Source organism: Gasterosteus aculeatus, chromosome 1, assembly GCF_964276395.1.
Source record: "Gasterosteus aculeatus chromosome 1, fGasAcu3.hap1.1, whole genome shotgun sequence".
NCBI lineage: Eukaryota > Metazoa > Chordata > Actinopteri > Perciformes > Gasterosteidae > Gasterosteus > Gasterosteus aculeatus.
In genome coordinates, this window is record NC_135688.1 from 16,639,031 (window position 1) to 16,658,316 (window position 19,286).

Here is a 19,286-nt window from a genome sequence, read left to right on the forward strand (position 1 = left end):
CGTCTTGTGTTGCTATCAACGCGTCCAGTAAGCTAATCACTGTCTGTGTATATAACTCTAAATAAACCGCTGAATCACAATCGACTGGTGACAGCGATTGGGAGACGTCACTGATGCTCCTCGTCTCTCCCACAGAGGGGGCGGAGGGGCAGATGAGCTCCGAGGAGGAGGAGGCCCGGAGGATAGCCGAGATGGGGAAACCCATCCTGGGGGAGCACAGCCGCCTGGAAGTGGTCATCGAGGAGTCGTACGAGTTCAAGGTGCCGCATTTATTTATTCGTGTTCCTCTTTGTGTCTTGTGTTGAAGATAAACGTATGAAGGACTCGTTGATGGTGGCAGTGGTGGCTGCGTGATCCAAAGCATTAGAATGAAGCCGAAAAAGTATAAATATTTATCGAAATAAAATTGATCCAACTACTCCTAAAATGCATGAGGTTTTTTTGTCATTTCGACATTAACGCGATGCAGATAACAAAGTCTGCCTACTAAAGCTTTACACAATCATTTGCGTATTTCCCCAATCAGAAGTTTATTACTTCTTGTTTTATTGGAGTTAAACATAAAAAAAGAAAAGACGCCTCAAGGAAGATCTTATGGTTGTGAAGCCTGCAGCACTAAACATCCGATATATTTAAAGCTTCAAGCGTAATATTTACACTCGTGTCCCGCAGCGTAGTTTGTGCTTAGAGGCACTGATTGAGTGGCCATAAAGGACTGAGCTGTGCTTCTCTGGGCGTGTTATATAATCCACCAGTGCACTTCCTCACACACTAGTGAACCCGGGTCTTAACCATCTCAGCGAGCCGGCCTAGTACAGGTTTGAATTATTCAAAGTGCAGCACAAGTTGCCCTCGATGCGGCAGATAGCTTGAAGCGTGCAGAAATCGATGCATGTCGGGTCCGTCGGCCTCCCGGCCTCCCACCGAGCACCTCGTGCTCCTCAGTGTCCCAAGAAGCAAAGACGAAGGCAGCGGACCTCGAGCAGTGCGACTATTTAAAACATGCACTGGGCTCAGCACATTAAGCAAATAAAAGCAGGCGGTAAAACGAGCGTAGCAATAAGTCTCAATGCACTAAACACACTAATTCAAATCCATTTGTTTCAAACGTTAAACGACAGATTCTTAATTAAGGTGAGTTCTCTTGCGTCTTGCTTTCTGGGAACTAAATTGCAGTTTTACCAGCAGCACTCAGGGAAGTATGTTATTGTTTTTAGCTTTACAGTCTTTCTAAATGGCAGCACTGCAAGTGATTTTGTCATCAGCGCTCATGCACAGTGTGGAACTGAAGTCGTAGGTGTTTCTAGATTTTTAAAAAATACATTAGAAAAACATACTGTGTGTGTGTGTGTGTGTGTGTGTGTTTTATTAGGACCTAATAAGCCATCCTGTGTTCTTTCCCCAAATAACATACAAATGAGTTCTACAAACGCATTAAACACGTTTCTAACTTTCAACCAGTTAAAAAAAGAGCAGCAAAGATTTTTTGCAAACTAATTAAAGCAGGGGAGACATAAAAGGAGGCGCAAACCACACAAACCAAGGAGATGAATGAGAGCCTGCCATCCTATCGTAGTTCCAAAATGTATCATTCTCATCTTCTATTGAATTAGAGAGTCAATAGACCCCCTGCGAACATATATTACAATTGCCTTTGTCTGTTATGATTTACTGATAGTTATTAGCTTGACATGTATCTTGCTCTCTCTTCGTCAGAGTCATTTCGTATGGCAAAGAAAGTTTTTTTCTTTTTACACTGGAGAAAGATCTCTTTGTAAACGGGAGGCGAGTCTTTAGGATCAAAAGGAGGGACTCTTATGTATCAATTCCACAGACAATCAGCTATTGGTGAAGATAAGACTCGGCAAGGTTCAACCTTTCTGGGGTTCTGGTGTACCGGAATCCAGGCCAAGGTCTGCTCCTCCTGTACCAGGTCATTGTGGACGATTATAAAGTTGGGACGCCGGAACACAGTTGGAAATCATAGATGATGTTATCATGGAAGAAACAGGCGTTTCTAGGATTCAAAAAGGGGGCCCCTTCCCTTGGGGCTTAGCCCCAAGGGAAGGGGCATGTTAGCGCGCATAGCGGAGAAAGAAAAGTTATTTTACCCCGAAGTATATGATGACACAAGACAGAATTTCAGACTCATAGGCAAATACAAATATCAAGTAACAGTCGTTAACAACTAAGGTCCTAGTGCCCGGGCCTTAGATTGTGAAGTACGATGATAGGGTATTGGATTGGAATTTGAAACACATACACACCAGAATGCGCGTAAATATGTAGCAGTTATAAAGAACTTATCCATGTGAGAAACAATAGTTTAATTTAATGGCATCCCCAAAATAAAAATTTGCGGGGCTGAAGAAAATCTTAGGGAGCTTTTAGGGGGATTTCAGGCCCCAGCGTTGCCCCTGATAGTAGCAAATAGAAAGTTACAGTTTTGTTGGTGACAGCAAGACTAACTGTCTTTCCTGCATGAGGACAGCCCCTCCTCCTGCTCTGCGCCCAGCACAGCTAACAAGCTGAGTGACCACTGACAATGACCGCAATTATTTTGCCAATGACGTGTGTTTTGTTGCCCTGATTCGCAGAGCACCGTGGACAAGCTCATTAAGAAGACCAACCTGGCGCTGGTGATCGGCACGCACTCCTGGAGGGAGCAGTTTGTAGAGGCGGTCACTGTCAGTGCAGGTGAGCTCCCTCTGTGTGTGTGTGTGTGTGTGTGTGTGCATAAGTAGATGTATTAAAACAGCTGTCGACCGATTGTATGGATTGTTTTTACCCAGTTCCCACTGCTATTTCAAGACCACGCCAACACACCTCAGCAACACGTTAGAGGCATCCTGCGGACAGTAGCAGGCCATGCTTGTATGTTTTGTTACTTCTGTTCCTCTGCAGTATGAACATAGAATGAGCCACACCCCTTTCCTTGCTTATTTTGGCTCATGCCCAGTGTAGCATTACAATGAAAGCACGTCACAAGCCTTTTATTTTGTAGGCTGCCGCCTACCTGATGACTGCACGAGTATTTAACCACATCTGTCTCTTAGTGTTAAAAAGCCCTCTGAGGCACATTTAGATTTTGAAGTTTTAGTTGATTGCAGCCAATGCCGTCAAATCCTAAATACTGCACTTTTTAAAGTACAAACCCACGGCACCTGTGGTTTATTTGAGGTCTTTTTTTTAGTAAATTGTATGCTACTTATTAAACAAATTCAACTTCAATTATACTGCACACAATACCTATAGAGTTCCTCCACTTCTGGCCTTGATGGTGGAGCTGCAGGACTTTTGCATTTACACTTTTACCTAAATAAGATTTTGAATGCAGCAGTTGTACTTCTACTGGAGTATTTTCACAGTTTACATTTAAAGAGAAAAGCGTACAAAGTGTTGCACTGTCCTTGGAGTTAATAAAGCTGATAAGTGCAGATATGAGGTACCGGCCTTCGGGTTGAAGGGGTGGGATTAGGGAAAAATGGATTAAGTTCAAATTCTCTAACAGATGTGTAATGAAAGGCCACCATCTAGTGGAAGTGAGAGTCCAGTGCAGACATTAATTACTCAACTTTCAAAGGTTTTTGACTTTAAAGTAGAATAGAAGTAGTAGAATCCAGCATTGTCAAGTTTATTGACACACATTTGTTGACGAGTGTCCCCCATATGGAGGACAGAACCGAGCCAGAATATCACTATTGTGTACTCATCACGAGCAAATATACGAATGCACACAGCGGCTGATTCAGTTAAATTGGATTAGGAAGTAGTGGCCAGCTGTTTAAATTCCCTAATGCTAAGCAAAAGGAGCATCAATGCTTCCCTACTTATCTCCTTTAGCAAAGGAACCACTGGACCAACCTTCACGAAAGGAAAGGAGATAAGTCCCTCCCACAATTCGGTGTGGCGGCAATATTTAAATAGTGACGTATCATTTGGCCGTTCGCAAGAACTAACAATCATGACGGAGAAACGCAGATCATGTAAGTAACCTTTGGCATAATTCAGTGGTATTGCAGCCTTGTTTATAAAGTAGTGCTTTGAACCTGGTTGTTTTATGTCATCTGCATCACTCAGCACTGTAACAACACATGGACGAAGGCGTCTACGATGCTTCTTTGATTCTCTAAACACCACTGTTTTCTTTTCCTAAATCCTCATGAAATCTCCTGACCGTCTTTCCTTGACCCCATGACATTTTCCACACAGGTCATGGAATAGTGGTCAGGAATAGACGTTAGGAGGGAATTTTTTGACAATTCGAATCCAGCCAGCGTCGTGCTTTGGGAACAACGTGAGGTTTTTTGTGTGAAATATTGCTATAGTATGCCATTTCCGTTGCAGAGCCCAAAAAACAAGCTTGTCACTAACCCCAATCACCTCCACGATGGGCGCTGAACATTTCTCCTCCCCCCGCCACAACCCCTCATTCAGGTGACGGCGACGACGACGATGACCGTCGCGAGGAACACCTGCCGTCCTGCTACGACTACGTCATGCATTTCGTCACCGTCTTCTGGAAGGTCCTGTTCGCCTGCGTCCCGCCCACCGAGTACTGGAACGGCTGGGCCTGCTTCTTGGTCTCCATCAGCGCCATCGGCCTCCTCACCGCCGTCATCGGGGACCTGGCGTCGCACTTCGGCTGCACCATCGGGCTGAAGGACAGCGTGACCGCCGTGGTGTTTGTGGCGCTGGGAACCTCCATTCCAGGTGAGGGAATACGTTGAGTGACAATCTGTGGATGGTCATATGCTTTGAGAACCAGAACATTAACCTCTTCTCCTCCCCTCCCGTCTTTGAATATTTGAATAAATACTATTTGGTACGACGCTTCAGTTATATCCAATTTATGCAATTCCAGGACTGCTCAGGGACCCCAGCATGCAGAGATAACCCATGCTAGACGCATTATCCTAAAGTGTCTGTAAAAGGGAGGCTCTCAGGAACCCATAGAGCCCATTTTCACATATCTTGTGGGGAGATGTCAAGGGCGCACGTTGACAAAGGGTCATGCCCGTTTGCCCTGACCAGGTTCAGCCTAACGCCCCATTCGCTGCTGAGCTAGCACCGCAGTGGTTAGTACCGATGGATCGATCAGGTCGTAGAGTTCCACGTAATGCCACATCGTCACTCGACTGTAGCCTCTGCAAAACAACAGTAATGCTGGTTGAGGACAGCGTACGAGATTAATGAACAAGATAAAAGGACGCAGAAACGGGATTAGATTTACATGTGAAAGTGGTCATCTTGCAGCGCCCATCAGCAAACCGAGGCAGATCCAAGTGTCTCGTTTCTCAAAAGCTTTTCATTGGCGTCAAGGTGGGAACGTATGGCGTTTGGATTTTGGCTCCCCGCACAAAACCATAACCAAAACCACGTCCAGGTTTTGGACCATTTACATCTCCTTATAGTGTGTTACAGTTGGAGGTGTAAGCGATCCATTTCCTGTTGCTATGAAAGAAACGTACCGTATTTTCCGCACTATAAGGCGCACTTAAAAGTTTTACATTTTCTCAAAAAACGACAGTGCCTTATAATCCGGAACACCTTATATATGGATCAATTGGTTAATCGGTTGATCCATATTGGTTGCACACGGCGCTCAAGGCGCTCTGCCAAACATGACAAAGCTCGGTCTACGACGGCGAGATGCTGAGCGGCGCTCAAGCGCGTGAGATATGGAGCTTGTTTCAGGGCGCGTCGGAGAAACAAAGCTGTCGTTCTCGCCGAGCACTTCATGAGATTAAAGAGCGAGAGACGGCGCCCTTTTCTCTACAGTAGCTGAACCATCGTAACGGGGAAAATAAGTTATTCTAAAAGCAGCCGAAGATTTAAGGTGTGGATGGCGAGGGGGGCGGCGGGAGCGGACGCACCTCGCAGCACAGATCGGACCCTGAAAGCACCGTCTCCACCTCCCCACATCCCCCCCATCCACCCGCCCCTACGTGAAACGTTTGACTGCAGGATTTGATGCGCTTTATAATCCCATATATATGAAAAATGGTCTAAAATAGGTAATTCGTTGAAGGTGCGCCTTATAATCCGGTGCGCTTCATAGTGCGGAAAATACGGTATATAACCCCCCCCCCACCTACCTCTTTCGCTCTTTTTCAGACACGTTTGCCAGCAAAGTAGCCGCCATGCAGGACCAGCACGCCGACGCGTCCATCGGCAACGTCACCGGCAGCAACGCCGTCAACGTGTTCCTGGGCATCGGCGTGGCGTGGTCGGTGGCCGCCATCTACTGGTGGGCCTTGGGGAAGGAGTTCAAGGTGGACCCGGGCTCGCTGGCCTTCTCCGTCACGCTCTTCACCATTTTCGCTTTCATCTGCATGGGCGTGCTGATGTTCAGGCGCCGGCCGTCCATCGGCGGCGAGCTCGGCGGCCCGAGGAGGGCGCGCCTGGTCACCAGCCTGCTGTTCCTGGGCCTGTGGTTCCTCTACATCCTCTTCTCCAGCCTGGAAGCCTACTGCCACATCACTGGCTTTTAAAGAAAAACGGGAGAAGTTTACGCAACAACATTGCACAGCAACACACACATATACTTCAACACATGAAACACGCAGTCATAAAGGGATTACTGCTCTTTGACGCGGGGACACTCAGATACTACATGTTCATACACACACTATACGTCAAAACACAAGCTCTATGACAACGGCGCGAGAGGAAGTGTTAGTGAGGGTTACTGGGGCAAAGGTGACAGAGGCATGAAGCAAAGGGATCGCTTGTGAAGTTAAGATTTTAGAGGTCGCACATGGGAGCTGCCGGCAGTAAGCGGCGCACGCCGGAATAACTAAATGCATCTATCCGAGTCGCGGTGGAAGGAGACCGAGGCGCTCCTCTGTTTCGCCGTCTTTACCCGTGAGTGTTCAAGTCTCTCCCGTGGGAGGCGGAGCGCTGTGTGGACAACAAAAAAGAAATGACAAAAAATGGAGTGGAATGTTTACAACAACATTGAGCTTGTTTACTACAGGAGGTTCTCATAAGGTGGTGCTCGTCTAGTACACCGTTTAGATGAAGGCGGTTCTCCACACACGCTGTAAATAATTTAAAAACCAGTGTACTTGTTTGTATATAGAGAGTTTAGTGTACTGTCATGTACAGAAAACCCACTTAAAAAGAAAAAGGGGAGTCGTTTTTTTTTTTTAAATGCACACAGAGGCTGGAAAGCCCCATCAATTAACAATGTGCAGACGGCATGGGAGGATTTTAGTGCCAACATACTAGTATATTTGCTCAGCTGACCAAACAAATCATTTCAATAAACTGGTGAAATGTACATTTCTGAAGAGCCATATCTCTCCAGCATCCTCTCAGCTGTGTCACAGGATTTCATGGAAACCATGGCACCGTTCTGACATTGGCATTTGCGTGTATAACCGACTACAGCCAAGACTACACCACACTGACGCTTCAAAGTGGCCCCATTCGATGCCTTGAGGAGAAACTCTGAATTAAATATGAATCTAGTATTCAAGCTTTCAGCTGTACAAAGCTGCACTTTAGTGTGACGAAAACGTGCTGTGTTTTATCTCTAGTCGACAAACTGTTAGGTGGGCGAAAAAACTATGAGCCGTCTGAATTATTCAGCAGACTGATTTACATTGTCCCCTGTTTACATGGAGAGTGCGCACACTGTTTAACTAATCAACAAACTAAGGTCTATCTACCGTTCTCCAGACTTTGTTTACAGTCTGTGTTTACAGTCAACAAAGGGTCATTGAAGTCATAGTAGCAGCGCACAGACGGCGATGGGGAAACACTGCCCTCCAGGGCCTGTAGTGTCCCAGTATTGCACGGCCCAACAAAACAAGTCCACATGCTTCTGATGGCCGCTAAATAGAAGTGAAAAATCAACTTGCATACCCGCTGTGAAACGCCTACATTTCAGGGTACTTCAGCTTGTTAACATAAACCTGAGACGTCAGTGGGTGAATTAAATGTTTTAAATAAAAACAGTCGCAAAACAGCGTTGAGAACCGGCATCCTTCTGCAGGAGAAAGATTCATTCGCATCGCAGTCAATGTTCTATACCAGTCACCTTACATTTCTATCGTTTTCACCCACAAACAAACAGGCGCTGTATAATATTATTGGAAATAGTCTATTTGCTTTACCCATCACTAACTATACTGTAAAACTTTCTAAAGCAGACTTTGTATATTTTACTTGCAGATACAGCCAAGGCAGATTTTTTTGTATACGGTTTAGAGTCGTATCAATCTAGACACCGGGAAATGTAGATTACATTAGATTAGATTTTGATACATTTGAGCGATGAAGTTTTCCTCTGAACCGCTGAAATGATGTAGTGAAACTCTCTACACTCTATTGCGTTTCTCTTTGTCACTCATGCTAATTATGTAGATATGTGTATTCACGAGAAGAGGTATGAGTATGTAGGAGGAAGCTGTGCCCAAGTTGAGGGCGGTGTCGATGTGCAACACGGAAAACAGTTACGTGTTCTAGTTCGCTTTTTAGGACTCTCAGAGGTCAGTTTACACCCTTTTTTTCTGCGCCCGTGTCCGCTGTCAATCCGCCAATGCCCATTTCTTCGTTCGTTTTTTTGTTCGGTTCTTCGTTCGGTTCTCTCTGAGGATCATTTTATTTTTTTGTTGAGTGTATTAGCATGTTTACATGAGCAACCAGTGTAGAAGAATAACTCTCTGTAGATGTTAATGTTGGCCGCGGAGTAGGTGAGGTTGTAACAGTGGCCTAACTGTAGTCTACTCACTGAACCACCCGATGGGACCAAGAGTACACACATCTCACACACACACACACACACGCGCAAAACTGTTGTGTTGACTGGGTGATGATGTCAGAGTGTGTACCTGGCATCGTCCCAGCAGGTGTGGCTCCGCCCCCGAAAACAGCACACTGTCTGGACTGTTTTCCATGAACTGTCCGGCTTCGGCCCCTTGCTGTTCTGTAGCTAGATGTGATGCCTCCCCATCTAGGATCTCCTCCTCCCCCAAGTGTGCGTTAGTGTTTGCCTCCCCCATCTGTGTCCTTCTGCAAGATGCATGTTGAATCCCCCCAGCCCTCCGTGTACGTGTGTTAGTAGCATGGTCTACTGTGATGGACGCCTGCTGTAGGCATTCAGTTTACCCGCGGGGTTAATGCCCCACAGTGTGAATCCCAAACACCAGAGGCTCTGTGAGATGGAAAAGAGCAGGTGGCTCCATCCAGATATGTTGGCTAATGGAGTCAGTGTCAGCTGCTCTTTAGATACGAAACCTCTGCTCTGTTGGGTCTTGCCATGTTTGCAACCGGTAAAAATTCCGGCTCATCTGTTTTTGTTTTTGGGTGTAAAATATTTCTATGTCTGTGTTAGTGTCCCCTTCTTCTTCTTCTCCTTCTTCTCCTCCTCCTTCTTGTTCTTTTTCCTACTCCTTGTCCTACTTCTCCTGCTCTGTTGTCTTCTTCTTCTCCGCCTTGTCCTTCTTCCTTGCCTCCTTTCGTCTTCCCCCGCGCTGATGTCTTCTTCTTCTTGTCCTTCTTCTTCTTCTTCTTCTTCTTCTTCTTCTTCTTCTTCTTCTTCTTCTTCTTCTTCTTCTTCTTCTTCTTCTTCTTCTTCTTTTCTGTCTCCCATTCACTCCCTCCCAGGTCTTGCTCTTCAATGTGTCCCCCTGTGCAGTTTTTTCTTGTGATGATGATAATGTCTCCCTCTCTCTGCCTGAACCTTTGTAGGGAAATAACGACTAAGTTACTACAATGTCATGTGATAGACCTCAACATATATTCAATACTGTAATAAATGTATGAACTTGACGATGAAATTTAAGTTTTTTTTAATGAAATGCTGAAAAAACTTGTTTTTTAGAACATGGCATGAGGTGTAATGTGTTACCGAAAGGAAATTGAGGTCTTTAGTTAAATGAAATTTACCTTATTTGAATATAGTTTATTTATTTTCGAGGCGTAATGTGTCTGAGTCATTATTTTTGCACTGAATGAGACAAGGGCCCTCTTTAGACGCAGATTCAAAACATTTTAGAGAAAGCACTAAAAATAAAAATGTACATCAAGCAAAGTAAATTTAGCATTGGAAATGGGATGAGCAGAACTCCCAGAAGAATGATCAGGATATCAACCTTTGACTCTCAACCTTTTCTACACGTAATGTTATCTTTCATAGTCACCACATAACCTCCCAATCATAACAATACTAAGAATTTGGCCATGTTTTTAGAGCTGAAATGTACCATTCATCAACCTGTGAATGATATTTGAACAAAGTGTTTTATGACAACCTTCATCTAGCTTTCTAGCTCAGAGTGAGAATGGATTGAATGTCATATATTTGAAGACAGATGGGAAGTGTACAATAATTAAAAAAGATTCCCCTGTTGTTTATTATGATGTGTATACGGGGAAATTTAGAAAGTAGTGTCAGGATCACAGTAGCTACAAACAGAGAAATAGTCAAATAAACACCTAAATGTGTATTTGGATGTTTTCGTTTCACCAAAACCATCTTCCAATAGAGTAAAGTAGAACCAATAGAGTAGAACCCCACCTTTAAAAAACTACTGCAGCCCCTTAACCTTTGTTCTATGAGCTCTTGAGTTCCACAGGAGATATTGGTTTACCGTTTCAAAATAAAGTGACCAGACTGATACAATCTGATCTGATTTGGAAACAGTCATTCGTAAGAAGTTTTCAGACTAAGAAACAACACAATCACGTTCTTTGATAGTATATTATTAAGATATTGGATGCATTGTATAGTTGTTAATAATAGATCTAATAATAGTGTATTTACATGTTTACTACTCTAGTGGTCACTGTTTACTTTGGTGTTTATTTTAATACTAATAATCAGTCATTCTGTTCTTCTTCATTATTCTTACTGAATAATGTTTTGGGGGTTTACAATGGTGGGATATAACTAAATCCTGTAATTAAAAAGAAATCCAAAATACTCGTAGCTTCAGCCAGTTTGGTTACTGTATTTTGAAAATATATACCGGAGGTGGTGATTTTTTTAAGTGCGCAGATGCGGATGTGACGCCATTACATTCGCGGGGCTGTCTTCGCCTGTGTTCCGTTTCCAGTCGTTAACCCGGCCAACCTGTGGGACAGGCATGTGTAAAACACGCTAATGTCCACGAGAGTGGCAATTTTGAGAAAGAAAGAATCGTAAATCAGTTAAAACCACCTCGGGTTTCTGTTCGAGGCGGCTGCATTTCCTCCCTTCCTGGAGCTGACTCGGTAATCACCGGAACGACGAGAGAAGGTAACGTTAGCTAACGTTAACGCGTGTAGTCGCCATTGTTTTTGAGATGGCGGAGAGTGAGGCCTTCGGCAAATTGACAATGTAAAACCACTTAAATGCATGTTCACGTGCATGCAGTATATTGGGTATTTAATTCGACTACTTCTACGAGAAAATATTATTTCCTATATTAAGGAATTACCGTTAATTCGGTGAACGGCTGGTGAGATAGAAGTGGCCCCTGCGGACTGTGGGTAAAGCAAGCTAACGCGGCAATGACTAATCCACGCACATCAGTGCACATTTTGTCTTAATTGTAATTGGATACCGTGTTGCATTCGTGCTTAGTTAATTTAAGTTTTCTCATCGGCCCCAATGAACAGTGGCCAGTTAATAAATAATTTCCCTCTATCTACCAGTTAACGGTAGATAGAGGGCTAATGCAGGGCATTGCACTTAACGATAACAGACCGTACAGCGCCTGATCAGCCATCTTTATAGACACAGTGGACACCGCTGATCTAATGCTTTATTTGAAAGCGGTCCAGGAGGCTCGTGCGTGGCGCGATAACAATCGTGCGTGTGACGCGGTTGTACCTGCTGAGCTCACGTGACCACTTCAGATGTTTTCTAGCCCCTCAACAGCAGCTGCAGTGGTGGGAGGAGTGTTTACATCATTTATTACATGTTGTAAATGCATCATTAATTATGAAAATACCCCACTGAAAGCCAAACTCCTCTTTCCAGACCGTACTGAAGTAAAAATATTATTAGCTAATGCTTTTTTAAATAAGTATAGACTGCAGTTACATTTATATTGCTGCTGCACTAGTGCCTTATTAGCATTTAAAGAACTTGTCTCCTGGTGGCTAATTTAATCCAACCTTACAGCAGTGCATCAACATCTAAAAGATAGTGTCTCAGTCTGTTGTTGTCCCGTGAGAAACACTTATTTGTAAATAAATTTGTCAATAACAAGGGGGGGGGTAGCAATGGATTTGGACCAAATGAGCTGTATCTGAATTGCACAAATATTGCATATATATATTATATATATTAGTTTTTAAAGATGAAGGTGGCCCATGGGGCACAGATTATTGAATTGAAATATGATTGAATTTGTTAACATGTCACATGCAAATCTTTTTTCTGTTCTAATACCAAAGGATTTCTAATTTGTTTGATATATTGACCGAACAGGTTAATTTTCAAAATGGAGACTAAATGGGTAAATTATAACTTGTGCACCTTTTCCAAAACAGGAAAGGAGCAATGTCGCACCATTCATCCTCCCGTAGCTCTTCACGGGCCACCGACTGTAAAGTCTACGTCGGAGACTTGGGCAACGGGGCCGCCAAGGGGGAGCTGGAGCGAGCGTTCAGTTATTACGGCCCACTGAGGACCGTCTGGGTGGCCAGGAACCCGCCTGGGTTTGCGTTTGTGGAGTTTGAGGACCCCAGAGATGCAGAAGATGCAGTGAAAGGCATGGATGGAAAGTAAGTAGACCTCCTGAAAGATCGGTAGTCCTATTGATTTGTTCTTCAATCAAATTGAATAACTCAAAAGATTTTAACAATTTTTGTATTTATTCTTTAAGTGACCCAACTGCTGTATAATTTACAAAAGTGTGTAGCTCTTGAAGAGACCATTTGTATGTTTCAAGTGTGCTTGTATGAAGTACTTAGCCATTGTCAGTGTGTTACCTTCACTAGAGTGTGGTTTTCAAGGTAAAAAATGTACCAATGTCAAAGTGGGCAATTTATAATACAGTATTCTCACTGCTTTGCCTCGATATAAGACGGATGGGGAACTGAAGCCGTTTAATCTTTCTTCCCAGCCATCACTCTACCAAGTCACACAATAACAACTACAAGCTGACCGATCGAGGCAGCGCTAGGGCCAGGTTCCTCGTACCTGGTTCAACTAAGTCGATCAAATGTCCTATTAACCAGCCCAAATGAACCCGATGGTTGAAGGCAGGCTATCTTGGTTCCTCATAAGCATCAGCTTATGAACTCCAATGTGCTTAAACAATCATTAATTCGAACCTGACTTCAGTAATTGGGATAACCGCGCATGCAACGCTGTTGGTAGTAGGCTTCGTGGAATGCATCATCCAATGAGATCTTGCTAGCGAATTATCAACTTTCAGAATAAGTACAGTATGTCAATGATACAAATTAATACTGAGGATATATGTACTGTGTGTAGATAACTATATTGGACTAGGAGTTGAGAGTGTATGCGAATTTCATTATCAGAAATTCAGTCATTTGATACACGGAACATCCAGAAGTTTCTAAAGCTCCAAATAAATTCTAGGCTGTCCCGTATGCATCATCGACGCTCTAGAAAAATGTACATAGACTGTGAATGCTCGGCTGCAGCGCGTGGTGTTCACCCTGTGCGGCTTAAGACGGTCTTGTAAATAAAAGATTCCTTGTCGGCAGAATTGATGGCGCTCGTATAACAAGTTATCACGTGATAACGGATCTTGGCAATCTCTACAAACTCCCTATAAAATGCTAAACTAACTAGTATCCATCAACGGGATCCCTCAACTTAAGTCAGCCTGCTGTGGAGCAGGTTCAAGTTGATGGATATGTTGCTATGGTGATTTTACCAAACTTGTTTTGTGGAACCAAAAGGCCTGACTAATCTGATCATGAAAATGATCTGGCTAACTTAGTTAGCCAAGTCTAAGGAACGGGGCCCAGGGAGTTCTGTTGGCTGATTTAAAATCTTCACTGCTGTACTGGGTCTCCTGTCTGTTTTTTGGAATTGGTTTGGTTAACCATCGCTTTTCATAACGGACAAAAAGGAACACAAATACTGCAGGACACTAGAAGATGACGTCCTAACATTTTTGAGGGTTTCTGTCCCTGCAGCCTCCCATACTGACACTTCCTCCTCCTCAGGCTCCTCTGTGGATCACGTGTTCGAGTGGAGTTGTCTACTGGCCTCTCCAGGAAGGGTCGTGGACGCCCCAGCCGGCGGCAGTTCGACCCCACCGACCGGTGTTACCAGTGTGGGGACCGCGGCCACTATGCTTACGACTGCTACCGCTTTAGCAAGCGAGGAGGCCGTCGCAGCAGGTGAGGGGATACGGTGCGCTTTGCACGTGGCGGAAGCGATGCAAGTTGAAAACGTAGTGTTGCGCTGATGCAAATGTGTTTTGCCTTCTTATCCCATCAAACGACAGAGGAGGATAATGGGTGTTTGTATGTTTCCGCTACAGGTCTCGCTCTCGCTCCCGCTCTCGGTCTAGGTCTAGGTCCAGGTCCAGGTCCCGCGGACGCCGTTATCATTCTCGCTCTCGCAGCCGCAGCCAAAGCCGGTAAGTCTGCACCGAAATGTAGAGGCTCTGAGGATTTTGGGCTGAAATGTTTCAAACCAAAGGCAGGTGTGCTACAGGGGACACAACCAGTATATCATTTGTAACATGTTATTATTTTGGTCTATTAATGGGAGTCAGGTCAACATAACGTCTTTCCTTTTTTTCTCAGGAGCCGTCGTCGATCTCCATCCTATTCCAGACGCAGAAGCAGGTAAGAATGCAAGTAGATGATCTGAAAGTAACTGATACGGTGGTACAGTGCTTTTCGATTTGCTCGCGACGTGCTGTATGTATCAGTGTTGTTCATTTGGTTCTGCAGGACTGATAATTGGAACTTTCCCTCGGGGATGAATTCAGCGCAGTGCACCTGTGATTATTTTTGATTTTCACCCTCACTTGGGTACCTAAATGAGCTGTCATTAAATCCACTTTGCCTCCTGCAACAATAGGTCTGGCTCCCCGGCCCGCTCCAAGTCCAGGACTCCAGTGAGAAGGTAGGTTTTGTGCGCCGTCGTGGTATCTGCTGGTACTGTGGTATCAACGATGCTGTGGTCTAAGCTTCCGCACTGCAGGCTGCAGAGAGTTTAACCCCAAAGCGGAAAAAACAGAAGCAAATTGTTTCACTGTGAAGAAATAAGAAATAACACTGTACCAAAGAATTTTGACTTATTGACCCCAATCGAAAGGATAGTGACAAAATGTTTTCTGAAGAGGAATGTAGTTTCCAGAGCTCTACTATAAGATCTCCTTATACTGCAACACTCTTAAGACCTTCCCTGCACAATGTGGGATCAACCCATAACGGACTACACGTTGATTTTGGGGGGTCTTGGGAGCACGTCTGCAAGCTCGAGCAATACAGACACCACCCTTCACCGTTTAGGTTTGCAAATATGTTCATCTCTGTGCAGGCATAATTCCATGTTCCTCATCCAATAGTGAAGCACGTAAACGTTTTCTTCTTCTCCTCCAGTCGCTCTAGGTCTCGGTCTCGGTCCGCCTCTGCGCCCAGAAGGCGTTCCGCATCCCGCTCTCGATCACGATCCCCGGCGGCCAATCACAAGAAGAGCAGGTAAACCCTGTTCTGCACATCTCTTGTTGACTGAGTTAACCATTTTTAGAGCTTAGTCCTGCCAGCTGTTGTGGATCTTTACGAATACATTTTAGAAGCTCTAGTGAGGTGTAGATCATCCACCCTAGACTTCTTACAGATCAGAGTTCAGACCACAGCTGTGTTCCCATTCCAGGAGAGGGTCACTTAAGTTGTTAACCGAAGTAGGTGCCCCATCCTAGGCAGCTAATGAGTTTCGAATAGACCCTTCTTCCACCCGAGAGCGCCATGCTGCCACCAGTCAACTGCCCCTCGACGGCGAGACGGACAAGCAGCGAGAGCCCTTCGACGCCGAGAGATCTGCGTCTCCTGCCTCTGCCGCTGGACAGCAGCAGAGTGGAGGAGGGGTGGAGGACAGTGACCCCAACCCTCTGTCGGGTGTAGAGAAGTAATGAGTAGATGAAAGATTAGACCTCTGTCGTGTGCTTCCTTCTCCACCTCGAAGCGACTCTACGCCATTTACCACGGCGGGTCTCTTTTATCGGTCTTAATCGATTTGGGAAACGGAGCATGCGACGGACACCCAGTTTATGAACTGTTGAGCATGTTAGCAGCTACAATCCAGTGAGATGCACCATTATCCTCTGTACCTTTTTCCTTTTTGATCTCACCCACAATGGATGTAGCTTTTTTTCTACAGGAAAAAGATCTCACAGCCGACAAAGCAAGAGGGACAATTGTATTCATCGGTTTGACGAGTGTTTAATAAAAACTGTCTTAAGTAGGGCTGGGCGATAATTCAGCAAGACCATTGATTTTTTTTATTGCAATAATATTGTTTAAATTGATAATAACAAGCACATACTGGATGAAATAATTTGATTAAACGTTGATCTTTGTATAGTTGGACATTTTATTATCCAATTATTTTAACTTTTTACTGTAATGAAAATATACTCCGTTCTTTAGATTCATATTTTATTTTCACACAGTATAGAAAGTTTTTTCATAAAATTTCAACATTTTCTACTCCTTTCTTACCAGCATACTTTATCTGTAATAAACAAACTTCATCTGCATAGACTTTCGGCCATATCGCCCAGCCCTCGTCAGAGTTAGTATTGTAAATGCTTTTTTTTTTGCCTTTTTCTTAAATTCAAATTCCCTCTCCTGAATTTTGGCTAAATGAAGTGAACTATCCAGAGAGTCATTAGTTGACAGAAAAGTTAAGCATCTTTGCAGCACAGTTTTGTTTATTTTTCATATTTTCTTTAAAGCGTGTGGTGGGAGCTGAGCACTGCACAGACACCACAGCTGACACCAGGCCCAGGGTCTGCCAGCTGGCGGTGTGCACGTCCTGCGGGAGGGTGACTAAGCGCTGACCTGAGATCAGCCTTCGCCTGCAGCCGGTGTTAGACAGCGAGAAAGAGGTCGACCTACCGACCGAACCCTCCCACACAGTGAATGGGCGACCCCGTCTGTTCGACCGACGCTCAGACGCACACAGTAGCTCTACTCGGGTCACCAGCCAGCCGTCAGACGTACCAGAGGGCCGACCCACACAGATCAGAACCGACCACCTCCGTTTAAAATCCATTACCTACCTACCAGACCCCCTACCTACCAGAGTTCTTCGGCCTCTGTCTTAGCTTCTGAAAGTGAGAGAGAGCTGACGAGAGATCAGTCTTCAAGAGCCTTCGCAGCGCAGTGTCTCTCCAAGTTGTAGTCATCCGTCCTACAGTCCTTTCATCCTTCGCTTCTCTGTACTTGTTGTTTCTGCCACTGTCTCCAAAGGTAACCAAAAATCAAACGCCCTGACAAGCTCATGTTCATAGTGAAAGATAATGCACAGGGTTGATGTATTTCTGGGAGTGTGTGTGTGTGTGCGTGTGTGTGTGTGTGTGTGTGTGTGTGCGCGTGTGTGTGTGAGAGAGATATTTTGATTGCTATCTCTGAGGAGGCTTTGTCAGATGTATTCTTTTGCTATACATGTTTGCTACATCATTACCATTCTAGGCCGTTTTACCATCTCAGTACAGTGGAAACTGCTTATGTTGGATCAGAACACTCGCTATGCAGAGGCTGTCTGCATCATTTGCAAATAACCAAGAAGTCCTTTTACATTTGACAGTTTGTTTTCCTCAGGCTGCGTTCTGCAGTCTGCACAAGTATAGAAACCGTTGTGGTTGCTAATAAGGCTCTATGGCTAAAGTTGATGCCTAACTTAAAAATAAATGAATAAATATTGACTGTCAATTAGGTGGTGAAGAAAAAACAATTTAACAATCACCCATTTGTGAACCAAATCAAGGTGGATGGATCTGATTACCGTTTAAGAAGTGTCCACTGTACTTTCTTGTATCACTTAAACTTTATGATAATAATGGTGGCTTTTAAATAGAGTGGTGTAAACACAGAAGGAATAAGTTGTAACCATCTCCTCAGAGCTGTAACTACGCTAACCATCTGTTATAGTCGCAGGAGAAAATACCTGTTTCAGTTATCTGAATGGCCCTCAGGGATTCTGTATTGTATTTAGTCTTTTGCCGCAGGGCTTTTACTTTGAAGATTAGTTGCTGTTAGACCCATTTTTAGATCACCGGTTCTTCACATGAACCTTTTTGTTTAGAGACACCAAAGGAGCTTGATCCAGTCAGGAACTTTCTTAAAAGGTGTACGCTGTGTTAAGATGTTTAGTGTAATGTTTGTGTGTGTGTGTTCCATCCTCCCCTGCGGCAAACTAACCCCTCTCCCTTTCTGTTTCAGTCGCTCCCGTTCAGCAAGTCAACACCGAAGTCCGACGCCAGCAGACACCTGAGCGAAGAAGACTAGTTAGTTTAACAGACAGACCCCCCCCTGTCCCCCCGGTCTGCTTTTACAGCCCTACAGCAAAGTTTTCTTCTTTTATACTTGTCCGTCTAGTCAGATTTTATTTTCTGTAGTTACATTTTTTTCCCCCAAGACTAGTCCTTGTGCAGCCTCAGATTGTTGAAGATTTAGTCAGTACAGCAGACAAAAAGTAATTTCTGTTGTGTTTTTCTGCCTCTGCATGTCTCATCTTTCTTTGCAATGCTCACCACCGTGGCCGTTAATTTTTGGCAGCGGTTAGAGCGGCTTGGACAGCAAACTTCCGGTGAAAAGAAGGGACCAGTCCGTGCGGTTCCCCCATTGAGAATCTGCTTCTTTTTTTCTCCCGCGCTCCAATTGAATTGAGTTCCGATGCTGTTAAAAGTCGCTGCTGACCCGCATGCCTTTACATTAAATGTCACATTCCTACCGTTTGTTGTTTCTGTGTTGCACTGCCCCTTCAGGAACCTGTTCACATTGTGCTGAATAGATTTCTCCCATGTGTTGATCTCCCATTTGTTCCAGTGTATTTTTAATTTTAAGATATTACACAGTAACAGTGCTGAAGTTGGATTTCTGTAAGGACTGCTTTAACAGTCATGTTCCTGGCTTGTATGTTAAGACAGTGGCAGTTTTATTTTTCAATAAACCTCTTCAACATACCTTACTCTTTTTTTTTTTTTTTTTTTTTTTTTGTTTCCCTCAAGTTTTATTTGCCTTTATTTTTTTAAGAAAGTAGTTTAGTTGCATGTTTTTATAGAGGTGTACTTAATATACATATTTTAATCTTCATGTAAAAAGCATCAGGTGTGCTAATGACATTA

General features: G+C 44.2%; 2 protein-coding genes across 8 annotated transcripts in view; both read left to right on the forward strand.

Moving 5' to 3' along the window:
• Nucleotides 1–9,929, forward strand: part of LOC120821401 (sodium/calcium exchanger 2) — a 125,087-nt gene extending 115,158 nt beyond the window's left edge. For all 6 annotated transcript variants that reach the window (XM_040179898.2, XM_040179917.2, XM_078106520.1 and 3 more), the window contains 4 exons: nt 136–260; nt 2,598–2,697; nt 4,438–4,713; nt 6,118–9,929. In XM_040179898.2, coding sequence (XP_040035832.2) covers nt 136–260; nt 2,598–2,697; nt 4,438–4,713; nt 6,118–6,494 — 878 coding nt within the window. In that variant the 3' untranslated portion in view covers nt 6,495–9,929. The remainder of the gene's footprint in view (nt 1–135; nt 261–2,597; nt 2,698–4,437; nt 4,714–6,117) is intronic.
• A 1,060-nt stretch (nt 9,930–10,989) lies between these two features.
• srsf7a (serine and arginine rich splicing factor 7a) lies at nt 10,990–19,124 on the forward strand. Of its 2 annotated transcripts, XR_013468391.1 has the most exons (9): nt 10,999–11,248; nt 12,490–12,723; nt 14,146–14,322; nt 14,466–14,564; nt 14,734–14,775; nt 15,014–15,058; nt 15,538–15,636; nt 16,893–17,409; nt 18,382–19,124. XR_013468391.1 is itself a non-coding variant. In XM_040179955.2 (8 exons), exons 2-8 carry the CDS (start codon nt 12,500–12,502, stop codon nt 18,431–18,433), a joined length of 738 nt encoding a protein of 245 aa, XP_040035889.1. In that variant the 5' UTR covers nt 10,990–11,248; nt 12,490–12,499; the 3' UTR covers nt 18,434–19,124. The 2 variants fall into 2 exon arrangements, 1 of the variants encoding a protein (XP_040035889.1); XM_040179955.2 differs by lacking the exon at nt 16,893–17,409 and having other exon boundaries at nt 10,990–11,248.
• The last annotated feature ends 162 nt before the right edge of the window (nt 19,125–19,286 follow it).

Coding starts and splice junctions, on each gene's coding strand:
- srsf7a (XM_040179955.2), top strand. CDS start 12,500: ATGTCGCACCATTCATCCTCCCGTAGCTCTTCACGGGCCACCGACTGT. Junction 12,724..14,145: donor GTGAAAGGCATGGATGGAAA/GTAAGTAGACCT, acceptor CCTCCTCCTCAG/GCTCCTCTGTGGATCACGTG. Junction 14,565..14,733: donor CGCAGCCGCAGCCAAAGCCG/GTAAGTCTGCAC, acceptor TTTTTTTCTCAG/GAGCCGTCGTCGATCTCCAT.